The 26,450-nt window shown below is 46.7% G+C and overlaps 1 protein-coding gene across 3 annotated transcripts in view; it reads left to right on the top strand.

Annotated features, from left to right (window-relative positions):
* LOC144147096 (uncharacterized) overlaps nucleotides 1-26,450 on the top strand; it is a 393,394-nt gene that overhangs the window by 107,944 nt on the left and 259,000 nt on the right. For all 3 annotated transcript variants that reach the window (XM_077679154.1, XM_077679153.1, XM_077679155.1), the window contains 4 exons: nucleotides 1,486-1,606; nucleotides 21,565-21,825; nucleotides 23,438-23,516; nucleotides 24,153-24,210. In XM_077679154.1, the coding sequence (XP_077535280.1) occupies nucleotides 1,486-1,606; nucleotides 21,565-21,825; nucleotides 23,438-23,516; nucleotides 24,153-24,210 (519 nt within the window). The remainder of the gene's footprint in view (nucleotides 1-1,485; nucleotides 1,607-21,564; nucleotides 21,826-23,437; nucleotides 23,517-24,152; nucleotides 24,211-26,450) is intronic.

The following is a 26,450-nucleotide window of genomic DNA, read 5'->3' as shown; positions in this document are numbered from 1 at the left end:
TTTGTTTTGTGAAAGTATAATGACTACGTAAAATAGGCGTGAGGAACCAAGTTTGAATTTGGTTCCTTACATCCAAATCTTTGCTATGCCAGTGCTTGCTAAAGGAACCATGACAGCAAAATAGAAGTTTGGTTCATTGTAAAGACTGCTTTGTGCCGAAAGGAATAATATTATTTGTATCGCGGACTCCAAACAAATAATGAATATAACATAGATAACACATGAACCAGTGGTGACTCCCTAGCCACTTTCCGGCAACATCTCTATCACATTACGCAGTCTAGTTGGCGTATTTGGCGGCCGCCGACCTGAGCCATGGCCAAGAAACACGAGTTGGTAATCTTTGTGGCGCCTGTTGATTTTGCTTGTCTGTATCACTTGAAAACGCTAACGAGCAGCTAACACACAGATAACTACGTGCCAGCCAACATTATGTTGTCTCATATTGTCCAATCCTTCCCATATTTCGCGAGTAGTATAAACCTTGGAAGTTTTTCAAGGTATCTGCATTTTTTGTGGTTAACCACAGTTTTCACTGCAGCAATGAAAATGCGAGGTCTTTCAAATTGCACAAAGTTATAATTTGTCTTCATGGCACCTTTTATAATGGGGCTGGGTGAAATAACACGGAGGTTAAGGCGCTATTAGTTATGGCAACCCTGCTTTGTAGAAGCAGACGGGCAAGTGTAACGGCATGAGGGCACCTAAGAAAGCGCAAAAAGGTAACCTTGCTAAGCGTTTATAACGTAACTAAGTAAATTGCAGCTTGCTGCTCCGATTAGGGAGCACTAGATTAGAAATGACGTTTACTCTTGCTTCTACGGTTCTTTCTTTTATGACTTACGGTACAAACACATGAGCTTGTGTACTACTTAAGCTTTCACCTTTCTGCTGTCAGGTGACCATCTAGTCCACTTGCTCTATTCTTGCCCCTGTTTGTCCTCAGTGCAGGGGCCAACATGAACAAGATTTTGGTACACGAAGTGGGCGATGGGTAGCTTCGCAGCGGGAGTATACTGTCGCGTAGTGATAGGTGATACTGGTTCTTGGAGAAATAAGATTTATTGGAGCGAAGTCAGCTGAGTGATGTGAGCAGATGGATGTTGGCGTATCGAATACCGGGTCGTTTGCCATGTGAGCATTTACCTCTCGGCGTAATCCTTTGTGGAGTAATCGAATTTAAAAGGGAACACTAGTGAACGTTCTTGTGTAGTAAAGACAGGCCAAAAAAGTGTCCCTGCCAAAACAAGACAGCCATCGCGGCACCGAAAACAAATAGGAAAACTCGCAATTTGCTCAGAACATAGATAAGAATACTCGGCGTTGCTAGATGATGGCGACAGAACACGTAAGTAAACGAACGAGAAGGCGTGGTTCGCAACAGTATTCAGAAAATCTGAGCAGTACCGTCTTGTCTTCCTGCCCAAATTGATGCACTGAAACCCCCACCCTCCTCTTCCAACTTCCCTTGAAATGCAATTGCAGTCACAGCCGATCTTCACGCTGGGCCACAAGTTACAGCCGCAGCACTACAACTGGATCACCGACTGCAACTTCTGCCGGGAAACCTTCTGGGGAGTGGGCCCCCAGGGCTACCGGTGCTTCAGTGAGTTGCGTCTACTTGACTGGCTGCCACGGCTTCTTTCTTGTTAGTTGTTGCGTTTAGTTTACAATATGCGAACTAGAATTGCTGCAGCCACGAGTATTCTACCGGAAGCACTCTCAATGTAGTACTCACAGGTTGCAAGCTTGTTGGTGGTTTCCCTTATCATTGAGTATTTAATATGGAGCCCTTTCCACCATATCGCTGCAGAAACGTGACACTACCAAAACCTGTAAGACACCCAGCACCCATTACAGGAGCAGGCTACAATGTTATTCCGCTTTAGGAAGCAGTGAAAACAGCCTAAGCATTGTTTACCGCTGCCTCGATAGTGTGTTTAAAGCTCTCCAGTTTACTCATAGAAATTATGGTAGCGCAGGGTTCACATTGGTTGGTTTTGTTTTGGTTGATAATGCGTACATGAGACTGATATTTGAGGCTTGCTGCCTGGCCTCATGGCCCCATTCATGTTCTAATAGCGAGACATCTAAAGGCTACCATAAACACTGCTGATAAGCGCTTCAACTCTTTTTTGGGGGGTGGGAGCATTTCGGAAACGAATATTACTGAGTGTGATCACTCAAGCCTGCAAATGCCACATTGAATGATGAAGAGGGGAAATCATTCGAAAAGTCTGAAAGGTATGTCTTAGCACAGAGCAGTAATATTTTATTCGAGTATTTCGCGGTCCTCTAATCTAAGCACTAGGTGATCTTGTTGGAACGTTTTGATAATATTCCCGATTTTGATCACTGTTAGAAAAAGCGTTGCAGGGCACCTTCAAGACACAGTAGAACCTGCTTGAATTGACAACAGACAATGCCTTTTGGTGTATCGATAGTATTCACCAAAAAAAAACCCCGACATGCCCCCGTGGGAGAGGCACGAGTAAATGCAGAGCATTAGCGGCGTTACGCGCATGGCGGTGGCGATGGGTGTTGTAATGGTGGTGGTAGGGTTGTTGTTGTTGGTATGATTGGGGAGAGAGAGAACGAGACGAGTATTAGGTAACGTCAAGTGTTACCCCCGCACATACCCGATTTTATCTGGTTCGAAAGAAATTGACAGCGAGAGCGAACGCATAGAACCGCCCCCTCAAGCATGCGCGCCCCACCTGTTGCTGAACGCGATCCGAGCACGCAGAGATCACGCGAGGAGCAGCGGAGAGCAGGCGAGGAGGAGTGGGGGATAGGGCGCACCTGGAACGGCTGTTGCGGACGCCGAGGCACGCCAACGCCGGGTGACATCGTTAGTTAAAGAAATGCTCTGCATTTAAAAGTTAAGCGGACGATTTATTGGCTTGGAAAGTCTGGAAACCGCCATGCGTGGGCCTGCTGTACTTGCACACTCGCATTGCGACCGTATCTCGCAGGAACAAATACCGGCGTGCGTCGTCTGCTCCGTATCAATCCGATTGTCAGACGTACCGTCAGATCATGCATTATTACTCGCACTCACATAGTATGCTGGCGCTCTCCTTGCCCCCAAGAACTTCGCATAACCGGGGAATGAAACCGCGCCAGCGAACGAAAGCGACACGGCGCACGAGAGGGCGGTGCTGGAGCCGCCTGTGACCATGGACGTCGACGCACGTGCACTCGAATGTGTGGTTGAGTACAAAAGCCAAATATTGGTTTTAAAGAAATGTTTCACGGCTACGCCGATTTAGATACGATAGTATCGTAGCAGCTAGTGCACGCAAAGCCGTCTCCCAAGCCTTGCCGTGCTTGCATTCGTTAGTCGGCTCAAACGCTGGTGCATAGCGCCCGTTGAAGAAATCACTGCAGTTTGGCTTCCGCACGGCAAAATTCTGGGCCACAATATTTGTATTGTCCCTGAAATGGTGAGGCCCTGAATGGGCGTTTTCAACTATGTCTGGCGATACGTGAATCGTAGAGTGCGGCAGGGAACACTATTTGGCGTTAAGGTAATAGCGTTCAGTGGTGCACAGTCTACAACATAAAACAGCTGTGACTTATGTCGTGTGCTTTGCCGAATTGGGCGCCAGCCCGGACAAGTACCGATATCTCGTGGAAACCGATGTCATCAGTGATGGCCCGCACACAAATAGTTGCCCACACGCGAGCCACACCGCTGAATACAACCTAGAGACCATCGATTTTCGTAATTATTTAAGCTAGAAGGGACACTGGCGCTAGTGCCGCCGAGTGGTGGCTTCAACCAACAGGAACAGGGCTTGCCAGAAGAATACATCAGCACCGACACTTTACCCAACACTTTAAAATAATCATCATCCTCATCAAACCATTCATTCTATTGATGGTGCAGTACCAAGGCTCTGGAAAGTCATAATTCTGCATAGCATTTAAATCTCCCGAGACAGCAATTTATAGAGAATTTTCTAGTTCTTGTACTAAAACTACCCAGCCGTTGTTATTTTGATAGCAATGGAAAGACTCACCATTCGCATCCTCACCATCAACATCATCGTCACCATCTTCCGCCCAATCAGGTTCACTGCAGGACGAAGGCCTCTCCCATTGACCTCCCATTTGTCCTGTCTTGCGCTGTTGGAGTCCACTGTTTGCCCCAAATTTCATTATTTCTTCTCTCCACTGGGTAATGGCCTTCTCCTTTTTGAAGACCCATCTCCTGCTGTCCACCCTGTTTTCCCAATTGCCAAACACTTGTCGGTTCGGCTCAATAAATGGCCACGTCAAGTACCTTTTTTATTTTAACTATGATATCTATTCGAGTTCGTTCTCTGATCCAGGAAGCTCATTTCCTCTTCGTGAGTATTAATCCATAGAATATTCTTTACATAGCTGGTGGAGCAGACCTAAGACTGTTTTGTGATTCTTTACAGATAGTGATAGACGTTGCTTACTTTTCGTATTTGGGAGTCCTTGCCAGTGCTAACCCACCCATACCTATTCTGCACCAGATTTCCTTCTTCTGGTTGGGGCCAGCATTAACCATCTGTCGGAGGTAGTTATATGCTTTTACTTCATCTAGAGTTTTGTTTCTTAAGCTGATGAGGACGCTTTTGGCATGCTTAATAATCATTACTTTAGATTTATTTTTATTTATTTTAGCTCCACTGCCATGCTTTATGATTGTAGTTCCTGAAGTATCTTTTGCACGTGTTCTGCAGACTCACTCATAAAGACTATATCTTCTGCAAATCTCAAATGGCTCATTCTTAATCCGGTATTTTTTAACCCGAACTTTTTAAATCGCCCATTCATACATGCTGTAAATAGGTTTGGCGAGCTGGTATCTGCCCTTCTTACTGTAATCCGAATCGGGAATTTAGTACTTTGCTTTTGGAGAGTTATTCTACCAGGCATTGCTTATATATGGCTTCTCGAAGTCTGATGTAGGTGGGCTCGATGCCCTGGTTTTAATGCTTCCAGCATGGCTGTGGTGAGTAGGGAATCAAAAGATTTGTCTTAATCTATCATTTCCATGAAAGAGGGTTTAGAGTACTCTACTGAGATTTCCATCACTTGACTGACGACATGGATGTGATCCATGGTTTAGTACCTTTCCTAAATCCAGCGTGCTCTCTGGATAATCGGAATCCCGGCTTCACCCATGCGGGTAACTATAACTGACAAACAGCTTGCAAAGGACTAGGGGGTTGGACTATGTGTTTGCAATTCTCGAGGTCCTTGATATCTTTCTCCTTTATTATGAGAATAATGTTGGCGTTTTCCCCCGCTATATGCCCTTTTTGTTCTTTAAAAATTCAGAATATATTACAGCAAGCTTGTCCACTACAATATCTCGTCCCTCCTTCAAAAGATGTATGCTACGCCGTCGTCACCTGCAGTGCTTGATATTTTCATGACTTTGAGCGCCTTTCATACTTTTTCTTTAGTTTCTAGGGGGACTTTGCAGGTTGAGTTTGTATGCCCACTAGGTTTCCTTGGTGCAGTGTCGCTGGCATACAGGCTTCTGTAGAATCGTCCGGCTACCTTCACTATCTCATCCAAGCAGTGCGAAATGCTACCCTGCTCGTTTCTAAGTGCATACAAGTACCCGAAAAAGTAAACGTACCACGGCTTTGTGAAATTAAAATAATTTCTATTTCATGCGGATTCAAGCCTAAATTGATTATGTACGGCCAGATTTCATTCTAGAATTGCTTTTGTGAAAAGTCACTTAATGGTTGCTCCTTTCGCAAATGGCGGAAAATTACCTTCGTGATCTCCAACCCCTGCTCCGTTTACTATTTGGGGTACCGGTACATCCTGTCTTTACCGATAACTAGGTTCGTCTTAATTCCTCTCAGGCTTTTCTCTATGTTCAATGTTTCCTCTACCACTGCCATTCCAAGTTATATGAACGAATGCCGTTTGATTTACTTCTGTTAATCAGTTTCGACCGTTTGGATAATGTGTTATGATCCGTCGCACGCGACATTTTCAGGTTGTGCTGTTTGGCCATAAGGTACATTGTTCGCTTACTAAGTTTTCCGGTTTGTTCCCTACGTGTTGCTTCTTGCGCAGGTGCTGCTGATTTTCTGATTGCCATTGGTATGTAGTCATTTTGCCTGCCTTCAGGGACCTCGTTCTGCTCGTTAAGAGCGCTAATTTATTTTGAAGCATTGTTTTGCACTTCAGCAATCTGGGTCTTACTGACAACAAGCGGGGTTCCCTAATTTTCACAAGTTTTCTTATTTCTTGTACGAGATTCAGCCTTAGCGTGCAACTTACCATTCTATGAATGCTGCTCCTAGTTCTACGTAGCACCTCTTGATCTTGCACAATACTTGTGTTGTCTGTTAAAGTGCTGTCAATCTCTTTTTTTGGTGTACCATCGGAACTTTTTCTTGTCCATTTCGTGTTGTTTCGTTGCTGGAAGAATGTTTTCATCAACCTCACGCTGTTTCTGTCCACAAATCCTACCAGCGTATCTCTTCGAATGTTGCGATTGTCTATTTCGAAGTAGAAGAACAGAAAGTTGGGCTAGTTGGTATGTGTTCATCTTGGTGGAAGCGCCGTGCTGTCTGTCTTCCTGCGTCCCTGTTTTTTGAGCGGTTTTGTTTTCCGCCAAGATATTTCGAAGTACCCGACTGACCTTTCTTCCCTCTTCTTCTTTCCAACCTTTGCATTAAAGTCACCCATCACAATCAGGAACTATGCTGTTGCCCTCTTTACTGCTAATTCGACGTTCTTGTAGAAGCTGACTACGGTTTCATAATTATAGCTGTTTGTTTGAGCGTCGACCTATACTATCTTTAACATCACTCGTATAGCTTGATCACAACATCCGCGACCCTCTCGCTAATGCTAAAAAACTCCTCTACGTTTCCTGATATTTTTCTGTGCATTAAAAATCCCACTCCGTGTTCTTTCTTCGCTTGGGTCCGCCTGATAGGTAGCTCAATGGAGCCGTCTCGTATCCTTCTGACTTCGAATAACCCTATAATATACCACCTATTGTCAGAACGTTCCTCTAGTAGTTCAGCTAAGTTTTTCTTGATAGACACATTTCGTACTTTACACGTTGCCAGGGTCCAGTTCCAAAGACGGGGTGTCCAGGCCCTAACATTCTTAACACCCTCTGCTGTATCACTGTTCTGAGCACTGCAATGGACGGCTGCTCTGCAGCGGATGAGGACTGAGGGCCAAGAATTGAGTAGGTAAATCATGAGAGCTAAAGGCTAGCTGCTGCACCAAGGCTGTCAGATCCTTCTCTGATGACGGAGTGCTCTTTGTGTCGATCATGAGCCTTCCCAGCATTGTTGAACCTTTCTAGTGTATTCTCTTATGCATCCCGGATGATGGTTACTTCCGCAGCTCAATATAGTGAAATCTTGTTGGTACGTTTCTCGCGTGAACTATAAAATAAAAAAAGTAATATGTGAAAGTCGTATTATCCGAAGAGGTTAAAAAGGAGGAAAATATGCATACTCCACCAGCAACTCTCGTTCATTCCGCAACGTTGAAGTACCTGGTCGATTTTTCGTCAGTTTCTTCTTTTCAACGTCCAGGAATAAATTTTTCTGAAACGTAAGAAAGATGCTGCCGGTAGTTTTGCTGTTCCAGACATTGCCCTGTACTGCAATTTGTGCCGTGCCGTAAATCAGTGAAGCCAGCCGCCGAAGGGTTGGAATTCTTTAATGCTCAAGGAGAGCGCGATGCCGTCTATTTTTTCGCGTGGGACTCAGTCGACGGTCACTCGTGCCGTTATAACTTCCTTGAACGATGTTAGCAGGATATTCTCCATTTGATCATGCTTCGACCCTTTGTGTATGTTTCACACTAGAACCTAAAACTTGCACCCTCTTTCGATGTTCCTCTTGTTTACTGACAATAGTTTTGAGCGTTCACACAAGCAAACTCAGCACGTATGTCGAGACCGCGCGCTTCGTCTTCGGCTTCTCTCCGCGTTTGCGTACAATTTACAGTTTTTTCAAACTGAGTGCCCTCTATTTTTTGACTTCGTCACAAGCCTGAAAATACCACCACGCGTAGGGGCAAGGCAAAAAAGTAGTAGTAGTAGTATGTGGGTGTTTATGGCGCAAGGGCAGCCAAGGCGAAAGAGCGCCAAGATAATATTTAGTGGTCCTTCGCTGGCATTTTAGTGTCTAAAATGTGTATGTTATGAGTATGATCCGAATACTAAAAGAGCCTAATATATGGGTGTAAGGGGCCCTGATATTAAAAATATGAAGATGGTTATAATGGTGGATGAAGGTGACCATAATGGGTGCATAACCCTCGGTAGCTCTCTTAATGCTGAGATCCGAAAGTTACATGTGGTACGAGATGAGATTTAAAAAATCGGCTTCGGCGAGATATGATAATACACGTTTGTTCGTGACCACTGGTTCGTCTCCTAAAAATAAAGAGGGATGAAGTGGAATTCTGTACTTTTATAAATCAGAGAAATGTCGCTGTCTCACATCGTTTAAGGGCAAGGCAAAAAAGAACAAAGAGGAGCGGTGGAAGCTGGGATCATGGCGAGGAGACCAGAAATTGCGCCTTCCGACAGCATTGTGCATCTACTTTCTTGCTTATGATACGTTCAGTTGATGGCGCGTGAGACGTTGATGCGTCAGGCGCGGGGAGCCCCCTGACGTATCATCCTTAGTCGGCAGAGCGGCCACGCCTGCCAGTGGTGTTTTTGCAGGAAATGTGGCGTTGCCAAGTCCCCAGAGTCTTTGAAACGTCGAGATCGTGGGTTTTTCGAATGCGGTTTGAGTCAGTATATTGAAGAAAAATGTAAGGCTTCTAGAAATATCGGTTAATATTCCCTTTTGCAGTCTCATTCTCCAATGTGCCGATGAAATGAGGTCGTATTAAACGAGCAGCAATTAATTTTTTGTAAGGAAAGTTGACCGGGATAAAAAAAAACACGTCAGGTCAGAAAACGTATTATTCTGAGTCATATCAACAAGATTCACTGTACGTGCATGGGTTGGGCTGGGAGAATGAGTGATTTTGAAAAATGGCTTTACCCAGCTGTCATCTTGACTTTACCTACTGTACTTTTTTTTTCAATACAAATATTACAAATAGTATTAAAGAGCGTATAACTAGTCGTGTAAACAACTTGAAATTTATGATATTATAATGTTGAGGTTCCGATTAATTGTTTTCTTAGAATGGAAAAGATCTTTGAACTGCATACCCGGCTGAGTTTTCTAGAGCCCGTGATTCGGCGGCGAAGCGCTTGTTGTTTTCGCACGTGAGTCGTCGATTTCATTCGGCTCAACCAGGGCTGCTGTACCCCGTTAATTTCGTTCTGGAAGACTACGAGGTGGAAGCAACGCATCATAGAACCCTAAAAACCTAACCTCTGTTGTTCTTCATTTCAGCTCAAACGTCTAGCTGTTGTCGCCCTACACGACGTGCAGTCGACATCCTGGCAAAAACGTGTAAGGGCGCTCCGTGTCAGCTGCGTAATACAGCGGATCGTTTACCTTGGAGCCTGATAGTAGTGACAGCAGCCAACTAAAACATATGCCCCACCGCTCTTTGTCACTGATGCGTATGCGACGTTTTATTGACCGGATGGTTCATTGGGCTCTGTTTATTTTACTAATCGTGTATTGTTTTATGCTCTGACTTACTGTAAGGCCGGTTTGGTGAGAAAACATTCAGTTAATTGAGCGAGAATAATAACGGTACAAAGCCGGATACCTTATCAGGCCGCATAGCAAAGAAAGCTATTCGTACGACATTAATGACATACTTACAGACGACTATCGCTTTTCGCTCGGAGAGGCAGAAAGGCAGGTCATAAAAAAATAGTCCTCTTCCACTCTGTGAAGAAGGATGACCTATGAAGCTGGGCGCAGTAGACGGTGTGAACGAAACAAAACAAGCTTGTATGTAAGTAGCGATTGAGCATACTTTCTAGCTTATGAACTGAGTTAAACCTGCAATGGCTCGATCTTTATTCTAGCAGACAAGGATGTAGCTGTCTGTTTTCCCCCATCCTCGTTTGTCAGCACACCAACCCAATGCGCTGGACCACTGAGGGCGACGGACAGGTCAGATTGGGCCGTTTGTCGTCCACGTTTAAATTTCACGCCAGCACAACAGACATGTTTATTTATTTATTTTTATATTTATTTATTTATTTATTTATTTATTTATTTATTAATTATACGTTCCTACAGCTCCCGTAGGGCATTATTGTAGGTGGGTATTTAATAATACTGTTAGGAAAAAGGAATGTTTGAATACATTAACGCGACATTGGTATTCTCTAATCTTTCGTGCATTGTCTCTGCATGCGGATACATAGTTCGCCTGTTTTAAATAGAAATATTTGTCTATTACGGTTTGGTTATTGTAAATGTGGTGCGGAAATTTCAATCTTCGTAGTTTTCTTCTCTGATGCAACGACTTCCATCTAAAACTGTTTATAATTTTTTAGGACCTGACATTAAAGTTATAATTACTGGTTAAAACCCAGCAGCTCGCTTTTGAACTCTCTCTAGTTTTTCTTGTAATATTCCAGTAGAGGGGTCCCATGTGTTGCATGCATATTCAAGTACTTGTTTTATATTAGTGAAATAAAGCGTTTATTTTAGTGTTTGGGGGGCATCCTTAACATTCCTCTGGAAGAAATAAAGAAGACGATACGCCTTGCTTAAAATTGCATCGAAGTAGGTGGTCCAGTCTAATGTTTTTGTGAGGGTCACACCAAGATATTGTAACGTGGCGGCAGATGACACGAACCATGAGGCGATGAAGAGATGTATTTACACGTCTATTTACAGGCAGCCATTCCGAGCCCGGGCTCGCTGCGCCCCGCACCCATCTTCTTCCTTGTCGTGAGTAGTGGTGGGCCTTGCCGGCGTGGGTATTGTCCCGTCCCGTGACATCACCTCCCCGGTCGATGAAGACCGTCCCGGTTGACGACGAGGCAAATTGGCGATTGAATGCGGATGAGATGAAAAATGCAGTGATGAATCACTTGCCGCCCCGGATGAGGATGACGACGTTGATGATGCCTGGCCCAGCAACAGCAATGGCGTCAGCCGTGACGAAGCACCCAAGGTCCTTGAGCCACGTCGGACGGAAGGGCGGGGGAACACATCGTCGGCGTGTCTGGGTCGGCTCGTCTTGGCTGGTCTTGACTCGGGTCTTTCGGGCAGGGGACACGGGGCGGGGGACATCGTCTTGTTCTGGTCTGGACTAGGCTGGGGCGGCCCGGCGCGGCTCCGTTGTCCTTGGCGGCTGCGTCCACGTCGATGCGATGCGGTGCTGGGGCCAGGATGGCGATGACGAACCCGCACACTCCACCACATGTAACGTGGCGGCAGATGACACGAACCATGAGGCGATGAAGCGATGTATTGACACGTCTATTTACAGGCACCCATTCCGAGCCCGGGCTCGCTGCGCCCCGCACCCATCTTCTTCCTTGTCGTCAGTAGTGGTGGGCCTTGCCGGCGTGGGTATTGTCCCGTCCCGCGACAATATTTTGCCGTAGTTTTACTGTATTTTACCAAAATATTACGTGGAGTTCTCGTGCCCATTCGCGTTTTTGTTCGGGCGGAACCTTCTTCAGTTCTCGCTCTTCTTCCTACAAGCGAAGTACCTGCGTCCGGCACATATTTGATTGACTGATTGTGGAGCTGAGCGCCCCGACGCAACACAGGCGATGAGGCGCGCCGTAGTGGAGTGCTCTGGAATAATTTTGACCACCTGGTGATCTTTAAGGTGCGCCGAAATCTCGTACACACGGGCGTTTTTGCTTTTCACCCCCATCAGAAAAGCGGCTGCCGTGGCCGGGAATCGAACCCGCGACCTTGTGCTCAGCAGCGCAAGCATCCGGCACATAGCGAGTTAAAAACGTGGAAGCCCTCGAACTTTATTCTAGTGGACCAACATGTCGCACTCCGTTTCCCTTTCCCGTTTTAGGTATATTACGGTCTGCCTGAACACCATCCCAGGGCCAACCACCTTCAGGGTGCTTTGAGCCATGACGCTTCCGTCTTTCAATTTCCAACCCGCACAACGGGCACGTTGTCGGTAGCAGCCCGAAGCCCAGCTGTGCGCTCACGCCGCCTGCTCTGCGCCCCCGACCTGTGCACACATAAACCGGCAACCGGTAATGGGCGCGTAGTTAGGCGCGGTATACAACGGTGAAAATGCCACTAGGAATTCCTTTTAAGCTGAGGAAAAATTATGGGCTCACACTTGCGTTCCAATCTGCCAAGTTGCTGTTCATCAGGACGGGATCCGAGCTGCTCGGTGATGTAGAATGTAAGGCGGCAACAGCGGCGCCGGCGGCTTTCGGCCGTTTATACGCCCTTGGGCGCTTTTATTGATGTTACGCAATCAATATTGATTGATATTGATTATCCGCAATCCCCTGATAACGGCGCTACCGCCGTTGTCATCCGATTGCGCAACTTGTGAAAAGGTATCGGTGGTGGCGAGGTGTATAAAAGTTGTGAAAGAGGGGTCGGCGCCGGCGAAGACGAGCCGGAGAGCGGCGCTGAGTAAATCGGCGTAACCGGAATAAAAACGGGGGGGGGGGGGGGACTTGAGATATACTGCTGCAAATTAAAAACCGGAGCAGTACAGCACGTGACCGCTGCCGAACACCATCTGCATTAAGACAGAGTTCCAACAAGATTTCGCGTCCACATATAGGGAGGTCCGTGTGTGGAATTGAAAGCTCACGTTATTTGGCAATGTCACCCATACAAGTGTGCCGAAGCCAAGGAATAGAGTTTTAAATTACGCGCGATGTTTCACTGTAAATCGTGATAACGCGGTGATGCTTGTGTAAAAACAACTAAACAGTGCTTATGCGATACCATTTTCATGATAGAGAAGCTGCCTTCATTCATCTGTTATTCTGAAGCTGTTCCTTAGAAGGTTTGGGACATTTACACTTATTTGTGTGTTGGAATTTAGGTCTTTGATAAACGAGCTGCTATAGTCGGTTCTTGTTAAGCACGACCCTCCGGCAACATTGTCGGGTTCCTTTCTGTAGTGTGTATGTATCTGCCCTTTGGTTTGAATGAAGACTTCAACACGGCAACAAGCAGCATATCATAACTGTGTGGTCTTCATTAGAAAGCCACTATCATTGAAAACATTTTGTTGCTGAAGTCTTTTGTGTAGATAAGCGCTTCAATGAGCTGCATGTTTAGAGAATAAAATTTGGATTTAAACATCTCTACACCAACGGAACGAACGATTGGGCTAGTTGGTAATTGTTCATCTTTTGAATTTAAAGCGCTAACGAAACAGGGACGAAGAAAAAACAAGCAGATGACACCGCGCTAACAAGCAACTTTTTCTATAATAAAAATATTCACAAACACATACTGCCAATAGTTCACGCAGTGCGTTCAGCTGACCCAAAATAACAGCTCCGGCGCACCAGAAACTCGAGGAAAGCGGCGTCCGACATCCAGTTGTCCATCGGCGGCTTTGACGTAGTCCCCCTCATCGACACGGGAGCTGACTACACAGAGCGGGTCATTACTGATGGTGAACAAAGTTATGACCAAATGGGACGGTCAGCACATATGCACAGCTGCCGGCCATCGCGCAAAGCCAAATGAAACGTGCACATCACGCGTCATCATAGACGGCACGACGTTCCCTGCTGCATTCGTTATATTGCCTAACTGCTCCCGTGAAGTAATTCTTGGAATGAACTTTTTGACGGACAACGGTGCAATAATCGATCTGCAGACCAAGTCGATAACGTTTTCACCCGATCGCTCCATAATGCCGGAAGCAAACCCCGAACACCGTGCTGCTGTAAGGATCGCCGACGATGACGTCACCCTGCCACACCGCGCAAGCTTGATGATCCCCGTCTACTGTGAGGATTCTGCTCCTGACATCAACGCTATCGTAGAGAGTGACCAGTTTGCTTCTCGACCACGGTGTCTCCGTCGCAAGAGGCATTGCGCGCTTTAAGCAATACAAATCCCATGTTTTGGTCACTAATTTCACGGAGGAATACCAGTATCTAAACAAGGGCTCTGCAATTGCGTTCTTCGAAGTAACGCAATATAAAAGTCAAGTGATTGCGGTCGCTGACTTTGAACGCGCACCCGTAGACACTTTCAAGCTTCCGCATGCTTTCGATGTTAACCCGTCGCTGCCGCAGGAAAAGCGGGACAAATTATTGGATTTGCTGCGTCACTACAGCGAGTGTTTTTGGTCAAACTCAAAATACATCAGACACCCCTAGCGAAGCATGGAAATACAACATAAGATGGAGCACAACCTACCCGACAGTCACTGTACCGGGTGGGTGTCTTCACACGACCGGGAAGCCATCCGGACACAAGTCGAAGACATGCTCCGCGACGACATTACACAGCCATCGAAAAGGCCCTGGGCTCCGCCGGTCATACTCTTAAAGAAAAAAGACGGCACATTAAGGTCCTGCGTGGACTACCGGTGACCTAACAAAATCACCAAAAAGGACGTGTACACCCTGCCACGAATCGACGACGCCCTCGACCACCTCTGCCACGCGAAGTACTTCGCATCGATGTATCTGAAGACCCGCTACTGGCAGAGTGAAGTGGACGAGAGACACCAAGAGCAGACTGCATTTATAACGCCGGACGGCCTATACGAGTTCAAGGGGATGCCTTTTTGGGAGTTCACGGTGCCTGCGAAAATTCAAAGAGTCATGGGTACCGCTATAGCTGGCCTGAATTGGCACACCTGTCTCGTATACCACGACGACGAAGTGGTATTCTCCCGGACTTTGAACAACCACCTTGCAAGGTTGCAGTCTGTACTCGAGGCGTTCCGTACGTCGGGGTTAACGCTGAAGCCTGAAAATTGCCGCTTCGCGTACGAGGAACTGAAGTTTTTGGGTCATGTCGTCAACGCCGCGAGAGTCCTGCCTGACCCGGCGAAAACTTCAGCCATAGCGAACTTCCCAAGACCGAAAGATCAGAACAGCGTGCGAACATTTCTCGGATTGTGCGAGTACTACCGGCCCTTCGTCGCAAACTTCGCACACATTGCAGAGCCACTCATGCGCTTGACGAAAGATAGCACCCTTTCAGCTGGGGAAACGTCCAAGAGAGCTGCAACAATGCCTGCAATGCCCGCTGCCCGTGCTCGCACATTTCGACGAAAACGCCGAAACGGAATTGCACACGGACGCCAGTGATATAGGCCTGGGTGGCGTCCTCGTCCAAAAGCAAAGTGGGAGCGAAAAAGTAACCGCGTATGCCAGCCGTGGTCTATCCAAAGCAGAAGAAAACTACTCAGCCTCTGAGAAAGAATGCTCGCGATTATATGGGCGATTTGAAAATTTCGCACATACGTGTATGTTTGTCACTGGTTCCTGGATTGCTCCCACGTCCTTGTTAGGCTTCATACATGTATAAAAGACTGTTCAAGGTTGTGACAGACCACAGTGCGCTGTGTTCGCTCGCCAATTTGAAGGACCCCTCTGGCCGTCTGGGTATGGAGCTTGCGCCTGCAAGAATTCGACGTTACAGTGTCAATAAAGCCCGGACGAAACATTCCTATGCCGACTGCCGGTCTCTCCCCCGCGTCGACCCACCACGGCGTGACTTCGACTCGACGAAGACAGCGCATTCTTCGGAGTCGTGACGGAGAGCGACAAGCTGCCCAGAAGCGTGTCGACAGAGAGTTACGGGTAATGATCGACTACCTCGAAGGACAAAGCGGCGCCGTGCCTAGGGTCTTCAAACGGAACTTACGAGCATTCAGCCTGCGAAACTCTGTCCTCGTAAAGAAGAATGTCATCCCCGGAACAAGAACGAATTATCTTCTTTTCATCCCTACGTACCTTCGTAACAAAATTTTGGAAGCATGCCACGACGACCCGCCTTCAGGACAACTCGGCACAGCTGGCACTGTTCGAAAAGTCAAGGCGAAGTACTTCTGGCCCTTCCTTGCTTACGACGTCACCCGCTACTTCCTCAGCTGCCATAACTGCCAGCGACGAAAAATGCCACCGACTAGACCCACCGACTTCTGGAGCCGATCGCCGGCCCATCGAAGCCCATCCAACAGATTGGAATGGACCTTCTGGGCCCGTTGCCTAAGTCACAATCAGAGAACAAGTGGATTATCGTAACAACAGACTACATGACGCGTTACGCAGAGACCGCCGCTCTTCGGAGGGGGACTGCACAAGAAGTTGCCAAGTTCTTCATAAACCAAGTTTTGCTCCGACGTAGGGCCCCTGAAATCCTAATCACGGACCGCGCAACGGCCTTCACTGTAGAACTCATGCAAGGTATCTTATGCTACAGCAACCCGGATCACCGAAGAACCACGGCGTACCACCCCCAAACGAACGGACTTACGGAACGTCTGAACAAGACGATCGCGGATATGCTGTCTCTGTACGTCTACGTTGAACATGACTTGGAGCGAAGTCTTCCCGTATGTCACGTTTGCGTACAACATGGCTATCCAGGAAACTACGCAGATGACACCATTCGAGGTTGTCTACGGATGACGGCCGACTACGATGTTTGACGCCATGCTTCCCCACGTGGAAGACGATAACCTCAACGTTGACGTCCAAGGATACGTTCAGCGTGCAGAGGAGGCCCGCCAGCTCGCTCGAGTTCGCACAATGGACCAACACCTGGTAGAAGCGAGGCGCCACAACCTCCGGCGCCAAGACTGTGAGTACCACCCAGGGGATGGTTTGTGGGTTTGGACTCCCATCCGAAGACGTGGACTCAGTGAGAAGCTTCAACGACGGTACTTCGGAACCTACCGGATTCTATAACGTGTTGGCCACCTTACCTACGAGGTGATCCCCGATGGTGATTCCGGAACATCACGACGACGCCCGCGGCACAAATTCGTCCACGTGGTTGGTTTAAAACCTTTCTACGCACGATGACGAACATTTATTTTTTATTTGTTCGGACTGTCGCTCATGTTATCGTCTGGTTGATGCACTTTTAGAGAGGGGTAATGCCAGCAACCATGCATTAGGTTTATTTATTCGTGCATTCGTTTTGCAGCCCGGCTGCGCCGATCTGTGTTATCGGTGTTGTCTGTGTTCCAAAAGAGGCGCGTGTTCCGTTCTTTCTTTCTGTGCCGCATGAGCTATCTCTTCTGATAGGGAGAGCGTTCCTAACTAACGTGAACAGCCTAGAATAATCTTCGTTGATCTACAGTGTTCTGGATACAATTCGACTATTCGAGAAACCCTCGCGCCGAGTGATAAATTCCCGCAGAGCAGATACCGGGGCTTTCGAGTCGCCGACGCTCGCCTTCGCACGTCCGTTTGTTGACTGCTGCTTCGCCGCCTATGTTCTTTGAGTTGTTAGAGGAGCACAACTTCGCTCCAATTAACTTGTTTTCCTCGAAGAGAGCTGCGTCGTCGTTGGCTTCGTGACAATATCAACACAAGCCGCTATACACGCGACAGTCGAATGAGAACGGCGTTATGAAAAAAAAAAACCAATAAACCCCCTAAATTAAAAAATTACAAGCAAAACAATCAGATATCAAAAATCGCTACGAGATTTTTTATGTTTCAGCCATTGCTTGATAATTAAATATTGCACATGTCGTCTCAGTTTTGGTTGGCGTCCGTAGATTCCTGGTCACGCGTTTCACCCATTGTAAAATTGTCCGATGACTTTAGTGTTATCATTTCTATGTACTTTCTTACAGCAGTAAAGCTTATGGCGGTAACGTTACCCAGTATGACGGAATTCTGTCGGTAATAATATCTGTCTGAATCCTGTTTGAGTTTTCCTTTCCAGCTGGCGTGCGCCAAAATGGTTGGGTGTGGAGGCGCTATTCGATGACTACGAAGGGATGTGGAAAAAAAATGACCCTGCATGGCGGTTGAAGTTGTATGTTTGTCCTTCACGCTTTCATGTTTCGGCGTGCGATGAGAAAGCTGCAGCGCTCAGCATTAATTGCCAGCTGACGAGTCATGATGCACCTGTTCCACGTTTTCAGTTGTTGCCTATTCCGTGTGCGCTACCTTGATGTTGTGAACACAGATGTTCGAACTTCCGTATAGGCCATGCAGTGGAAGGAAAAGTCGCATACTAGAGGCATTTAACGGTAAGCGCCCTCCTGCGCAAATCCCGAGTGCTACTTAGGGCGTCAGCGGAGATCTTTAATCCCTCAAATCGACTGAGCAAGGTTTTTCAGCACATGAAATTTTTCCCCGGACGGGAAAATGATGCCGTAGAAGGGGAAATTTAGTTCGCTTTTCTTGTATTATACATTATAAAATTGATTTGGCGACATATAAGATGAATTTTTGGTCACCGTGTAGTTAATATTTTCAATTATCTTTTTATGTAGTAATATTTTGTCAAATTTGCAACAGTAAATTTAATTTATTCCTGACCTAATGGCTCAGCTGCGATAAACATGCAGTCAATCCGCCGGCTGGAAACCTATGTAGGATTTAATTACTCAGAGCTAAGTTGCCAACTTTCCTATTGTGGCACGTTTACAGTCGTGGCACATGCGTCAGTGTACGCTGCAAATCTAACGAATATTACGATTCAGCCCTAATATGACTTGCACAACAAAATGTATCGATCAAGATTTCACAGGTAATGATGTCTTCGAGGGTGTCTTTTACAAGAGGTGTGATACTCACTGCAGGCTGAAACATGGAATTTAAGTTCTAAGACCCAGTTGTAATGAATAATTGCATGTGTTTTTTCTTTGCTTTTTTCACACCTCTTCTGATTTGAAATAAGCGGGGCACGCCTGGTGTACGTAGGAGATCCTAACTGTTCAAAGTGAATGCTCAGCGGCGAGCCAGGGCTTACGCGTGTTTTCGTACATTGGAGTGCTTTCCGGAACGTTTTTTTCATGTCGGAGCGACCTGTATGAGCTACGACTGCGTCGAAAGTACTAGAATATGGCTCTTTTTATATTTTATGAACTACGAAACGTTCAGCGGACCATGGCAGTCAACGGTGCAAAACCGAAACTCACATGCCCTAAAGGCCACTGTAGCGGCTGCTGCGGAAACCTTGTCTCGTTTTGGCGGTCCTAACGGCTCACTGTAAATGGTCTATACATGGTTCAAAGAGCACAGTCCTCGGTGCAGATATTATGGAAGGTGTGAGGTCAACCGCCAGTTCTGGCTTTTAAGAGCACGTGTCTCGCCGAGGCCTTCTATGTGGCTGGAGCGCATCGGTGAGCGCCGCGGCTACCTTGTGGGCAATTTGGCAATTGTTTCTAAGTGTCGCTGTGCATATTGTGTGATTGTGGGATTATCTTCTGATAATCACTAGATATTGTGTGATTATCTTCAGAAACTACTTATTCCCGTAAACTGGCCCATAAACAGGCGCTGTTCTGACTGGCGCCCGTCGCCTAAGCCTCTGTTCACGCGTTTCGTAACCTTTTCGCGGAATTCTTTTGCATGTCTACGTACAAACCAACCATCTATGTCTATAGTATACAACCTTAGGCGCTAGCATGACGTGAGAACCACCTTTCGCTTGGAACTTCCTATGTTAAGGCTTACATGGCAATTTTAACCTCGCATGTGGTTAAACAGGAACAAGACAAGATCGCTTCCAGTTGGCATTGCAGCCTATCTTCCCGCTTAGCCAGACAGGGTCAGCACTTCCTTTCTTTGAACCTTTCAAAAGAAAGTCCTCCGCCCCTTCCCCAATTTTCCATCTGGCTTCCTAGTTTCAGTTTCATGCATCTTGGCCATCCACTTCGAAAGGTTGTGGACCCCTGATGTAAATGAAATGGCTTAGGGCTGCTGGTTACCACACTTTTATCTCATGACCACGTACGGATTGGGGCGCACACAGAATGTTACAGAGTTGGAAATAACGTCGAAGCTCCAGACTATGGCGCGAGCCAACTACAACTGTGTCTTAGCTCTGGTGGCGTCAACGTGCATAATACAGGCGTGCACTGCGGCGAAACACATTCTATACTTACTGAAGCCAGGTTTGTATGCGAATCACGAGTACGCGGAATGGGGTAGCTGCATCACCCGATGGCGGCGCTCCGCAAGCGTCGGAGGTGCGATGAAAGGCATTTGAGGCATTTTAGGTAAAGCGAGACGAGATAGTCTAGCCCGTGGCAAAGATAACATGCGCTAGCAAACACTTTAAAGGATCTGGAAGTGACCGCTTAGATCGGCAAACTTAAATAGCCAGGCGAACTCGTTTCTCCCTGTCGACACGAACGCGGCGCGTAAACTCAACAGGAGGCCTGCATTAAAACAAGGGTGCCGAAGCAGAAGTGTGTAAACTACACTATGCTTGCTAAGAGTCTTCCGGGGCTCTCTGAAAAAGTCACCCATGCCGATGTTGTTGGAACAAAATGTTTCGGTTGGAGACAGGTGATCTAGCACAGACTGGTGTCCGTGTTGCGCTCACTGTGCGCAAAGCGGTGGATTGTCCGCTGCCCGCACAATGTCCGCACACGCGGACAGGTTTTCTGAAGTTGCCGCCAGTGAGACTATCAAGGCGATTCCCCCCACACCTTAACGACCCGATCACAGCTGTTGAATCCGTGAGTACCACATTTTCTAAAGGGGCACTTCTCTGAGCACCGTGGCAGCCTACGGCGGAAACCGAAATCACCCCGTGTCAAGGCCAGTCATGCCTAATGCGGGGCTGATGCCCCCCGCTTAAGGTCGGCTCCACTGGTCGATGTGAAAGGTCTATAAAATGACGCAGTGACGCAAGTAGGACAATATATAGAGATAGTCTTGATACTGCTCATGCTTTTGCGTAAGGTATTGAAGAAGTATCACCTTGCCAGCCTGTCTAATTGCCCTGCTTGACTTCTCACGGGGCGTGTGAACCTTTTCCCGAGGAAAAAAATAACACAACGCTCACATCCTACTGAAATTCTTTATTTCGTTATTTTACTACGCAATTCCTGGTGTTCAAATCACATTTTTAGTACGCTGTGTAAAAAAGGGAAATGCAGGAAAACAAAGCGACCGCGAAAACAGAGTGGGGCATAGTCAGAAAATTGTGAGAGTCTTGTGCGAAACTTCTATGTTTTTGTTTGTTGCAGATGGTTGCGAAACTTTCTAGTAGGACACTAGTATTTGTGAATTTCTGCTTGGGTTGACCAGTATGGACTCGAGCTGGGTACGAATTAAAACTGCAAGAACTCATGTAGGGTATAACTACATTGAATCAACTGACTCGTGATATCAATGTGTGAGTGCGGTTTGAAATGAGATTGCGACTATTGTGTCAAATTTTGTGCTTTTTTTGCAAGTTTATTTATCGTCGCTGCGTTGATGTATAGGTAACGCATAGACATAAAAAGCCAAAAAATTATGTTTATCATCGCTGCGTTGATTTATAAGTAACGTATAGGCATAAAAAGCCAAAAAATCACAGAAAGGATTCGTTTCTTGCATGAAAATACTCAAAGCAGTCTCTGTACCGTTCTGAGGAATAGTTGGTATTGATGATAAGACGGAGAGGCAACTTCTGTTGTTATTTCGAGTTGCACCTGGGTACAGCGTCCAAAGAGAGTTGTCCTGAGTGGTGCGTGTCATCAATGCAGACTGCGGGATAAACGTCCACACGTCGTGCCTGAAGATGTTGGGTGAGTGCATCGGGTCACCAATGCGGCAGCGCAACAGGGCCGGCATGAAGCACCGCTGGTCCAGCCTGCGTCTCATGGGAGGCATCAAGAAAAAAGCCAGCAGCCAGCCGCATGGGGGAAGCCGACGGGGTAGCTCTATCGAGCCGCACCACCACTCTGACGAGTGGTGCAGCCTCCCCACCTTGCCTCCACTCGTCCCACTTGCACCCTTCTCTACCGGTGAGATTTTTGAAGACAATAGTCTTTATTGTAGTACTTTAAACCTGAAACTTTTGGTCTGTCTGTATGTCCACATGTCTCTCATTCGATTAAGCCTTCCAGGAAAAAGGTAATAATAGAATTGTTTAAAAATATGTTTATATAGGCATAATATTTTAGAAACTCAAGAATCTGGAAAAAAACTTCATAATACTTGTCGGCATTGTTCAGCAAATAAGAAAACATTATGCATACGTCAAGCGAAACCTCATTGCGTAAGTGGTACTAGGCGGTGTTCTTAGCACTTGATAAGATGCGCTTTATATTTCCCATAGGAGGGAATCTATATTTTAAACAAATCTGCGTTGTGATAAATGTTTTCACTAAAAATACCAACAATGCCGAGTCAAGACACGTGGTGGCCTTCCAAGAAGTTCAACAGGAACGAAAAATTGTAGTAGAGGGCGTGTGTGCAGTGGAACACGACGAAATTGAGTTGCCTGGGGCAAACATTCACCGTGTTTATCATGAGTAGAGCAAGACGGGAGGGTAAGAGCTTGAGGAGGAGGGGCGGAAAACAAAGGAGAGGAATTTGCCTGTCAAGATGGGCAGAAGACTATCTTCTTTAGACGACATTTGCAGCGCAGTGACCAGTTATGCGGCCATTTTTTTCTTTACGATAATATGCCCTTTGGCGTAACGGCCGTAAAAATACGAATTTACTCTTGTATCCCGGAGGTGCACAAGAAAAGAGTGTTGTGGGAACCCAAGAGCCATTGGTAAAGTGTGGGGGTTACCCCAAAATGGAGGCCTGTCACACAAAGGCACCGTAATCTCGCTGCGTTCAGGAAAGGGCACGTGCATAACTAGTGCCTGGTGTCAGCGCCCTCGGCAGAAGTCGTACAAAGGGCCAGGGTCTGTAAAAAATGCCTGGTATAACGGTTTCTATTGTGGTGATGATTTGCTCCCTCCGATTGCGCATTTCAGAGGCCTAAAAGGTGTGGGATTTCCGCAGAGTGGGCAGCGATTACTTAGTGCTTTTATCTGTGGCTGGCTCCAAAGGAAGTATGAGGAGCTCTAAATATTGAGTGCTTGTTATTATCCAGATGTTGCTGCTGGCCATTTGTTGTTGGCCAGTTGCGGAATGTTTCTGATGGAGTCTATACACGCAAGCTTTTGGTAAAAGTAGAACGCATCTTACTTTCACTCTCCTACCGTTAACATTTGAGCAAACTAAAATGAGTCACTCCGTGCATTACTGTGCATTCAGTAACTTGAGTAACTTGTTAGTTTCGGTTGGTGGCTCGGCCCTGTATGTTCTTTAACCTCTCTGCCAGCCCCTTCATGTTCCTACATCCAAACGAACGCACAGAAAAACCCGAAGAATATTTTGTGTAATGTGTAATGTATAACGTGTTAGGTGTAGTGTGTAAAGCTTGAGGCAGTGAACTCAGGATAGGTTTTGGCATCTTATTAGTGTGCCCATGGTCAGCTACAAACGCTCTAGTCCGCATTACCGCATTATTGGCGCACTTCATTGCTTTTTCTCTCAAAAGCAGGTTTGAACTGCGTGCTTCGCTAGCAACAAAATGGGAATGCTTGCTCGAACGTGCTGCCCTTTTCTCTGTTGCAGTGCCGTGTCGTGTTAAGGTTGGAGAAAAGCGCCGCCTTGCCCTGCGCACTCCTGAAATCACTGAGGCGCCGGTCAGGATGTAAGTTGTCACTGCGCTGCCGACATATGCCCGTGATAATTGGTTGGAGTGTTTATTTGTTTCTATAGCCCCGTGGGCAAGGTGCTGTGGTCACAGGGTCAGTTCGTTGCTCTGTGACATTTTTTTCTTATTATAATATACAAAGCATATTCGCGTGCGAGAGATTTCAGACACTAAAGCCATCGGGTGGTCAAACCTAATCGGTTCCCCAGCGCAGAATCAACCTCTGGCTCAGGAATATCGACGGTTACCACGTAAGAACCGTGATTTAAATTTGAATGTCAGAGATTTTTTCGGGATCTAACTGTTCACCTTTAGCCTTCCAGTAGCACTCATCTCCCACTCTTGCTGTGCGGCATGAGCGTGTAGCAACAGCCCAATTGTGACATCTGTCACCATGCTGATTCTGGGGCCAGCGGGTGGCACCCCGCCCCCCCCCCCCCTCCCCCCTGCAGTACAAACGTTTCGGGAGATGGCGATAGCTTCAGGGGCCGTGCCTCAGGACATTGTCTAGTTGGTCATGTTTGACTTCATGTCATGTGCAGGTAATTATCGTACCCTTGCCGTATCTTGTGGCTTTTGGATCAGCAGAAGAGGGGCAGGGCAGTGATCTCCTTCTTTGTTTCCTCTGTTTAGTAATGCCCGCAAAGGCCTTTCGACAGCCCTGGACCGCACCGACAGCTACCACCACAGGGTGAGTGGGGGGATCTTTCTCCAGAGGGGGGGCCAACCATCAAGAGGGCCACTGCAAACACGAGCGCTGTGCATGAAGTCTATGGCCGTTTCCATGTAGGCTCTCATTGCGACAAGGAATGGCGGGACGTTCTACCAGACACCGCAGCGTGTCGGGAGTTCCTGAGCATGCTCGTGTTGTAGCAGTTCTGAACAAGTTTTTCTTCATGTATGAGTTAAATAATTCCTTTCTTTTGTTTACTTTAATGGCCCCAGGACATCACAGAAAGCTGTGGCGTTTAACAACAAAATATGCAAAACAATAGAGGTAAAGCAATTCCTAATGGGTGGTGCAGTGAAGTAATTTGTCTGCGGTGAATGCAAAAGTTTCCGGGTGGATTTACAGCGCTCAACATAAACATGCACAACATGTCCTTTCTCTTAACTGTATAGCCTTCCATCATAAATGTTATTCACTATGCGCGTGCAGTTCATTTCCCAGCCCATATCAAGTGCATCTCAAGTGCAAGTTAAGGTGGCAGATACAATTCGCCTCACCTGAATATTAGGATTGTGTGCAGTCACCTTGAGGAAAAATGTAGCATAGTAACTCTCAAGATGACACCACTTTTTTGAAGAAGTCAAGGAAGTTTAGTTGTGCAATTTTTACGCGATGTAAATTTCCCCAGAAAAGTTTTCAGCATCGAAAGCGCAAGCAAGTTGCGGGTTGGATTTATTACAATACATCTCCTAAACATGACCTAAAAGTTGAATGACAACCTTTACTTTAGGCCTAATGGCCCCTCACTTAAGAATCTGTATCTTCACCATCACTGCTGCCAAATTCATCGTCTGACCCAGCAGTGTTGTCGCTGCAGGCACCTTTGCAGTCCACACAGAAAGTAATGTTCTGTCCTGTCGAGCACAATATATATGCCGGTGTTCTTGAAAGCCCTGGCATCCAAGATACTGCTTCGACTATACACTGGAAATGCACTTCCTCGGACAGTCCATTCATTTTGCCACCTGGCGTCAAATAATGTTAAAAATAAAAATGGCTTAATGCAGTAGACCAAGCACGCGACAAGTGTGCATATGACCTACTGCTGTGGCAAGCGTGAGTTGCGATTGTTATGGTAGAAAGAAAAAAACAGCCTGGAATTGAGACGGCGCACTTCAGTAGTCATGTCTTTTGATTTTGTGTGCGTTGACCTGCACAATGTCCGTAGCAATGGCCAAACCGCGCCCTCTTTCTTGTTTAAAAAAATTGGTGAGCACGCTCTCCTCTTTGATAAATGCCTCCTGTGGGAGCCGTGGAATCACTTTCTCGTAGCTACGCAGGCCAAAAGCAACTGGTTTTCTTTGTACCAGCGTAGTACCGAGGAACATTGTGCATTTCACCCGAAGCAAAGTTTTCAGTGTGCGTCCCTTCTGTTACAACTCTACTATTAAAGGCTCCGAAACCAGCCTTTTCAAACACCGATCTGGCCACCATGCACACAATAAGTGGTTTGCCTTGCAAGACGGAGGGCAGTTCCCATGTGGTTTTGGGTTACGCCATTTCTTGCGAGACTGCGGGGCGGTTGTACGTGGGGTCAATGCTGCTTTAGTGTGGCATGGCACGTGGCTCTGCTGGCGTGATGCAGGCAAGCACTGAGAATAGACCTACGCATGGAGTTTCATTAGGTAGAAGTCAAGGGGGAGTAGGCACTGCAGTCGTTCATTGGCTTTATGAATTCTGAATGGTCATGGGTTTGGATTGGCTGGCATGGGCAGCTTTTAAACACGTACACTATGGTTTAGGTTGTGTGAACTTCGGTAAACGGCTCAAGTGACAAGTTTGCAAGCATTCGGTTCATTTTATTGTTCACGTGCCCACGACACGAGTGGAGTTGTTGGCAAAACTTTCTGGTGGAGCAGTTTAGCAGTCCATTCCGACCAAACAGTAATCCCAGTGGCAGCAGTTTTAATATCTAGCACGTGCCGATTGTATTGAGGTAGTTGGTCAAATAGAGATTTGCGTCTGTTATGCAGTCACCTTCCTAGGTTGCACTGTCCCTTCTTTTCTTGGAGCTTTTTTTTCACAGGCCTAGAAAGTTCTTCCCATGCGCTTTGTCTGACTCTGTGTGTGAAATAATGAAGTATTATATTCCAATATTAAAAAAGGAAACGTGCAACAATACGAAAAGTGTTTTTTTGCGGTGTGGTAAGACCTACCTACCGTTTATGTTCTCTCTGTCAGCACCGCATACGTTCATTTGG

Source organism: Haemaphysalis longicornis, unplaced genomic scaffold, assembly GCF_048455015.1.
Source record: "Haemaphysalis longicornis isolate Haplotype H1 unplaced genomic scaffold, Haemaphysalis longicornis Haplotype H1 scaffold_7, whole genome shotgun sequence".
Lineage (NCBI taxonomy): Eukaryota > Metazoa > Arthropoda > Arachnida > Ixodida > Ixodidae > Haemaphysalis > Haemaphysalis longicornis.
Note: the sequence above shows the minus strand (reverse complement) of the source record. Positions and strands in the feature narration are given on the sequence as shown.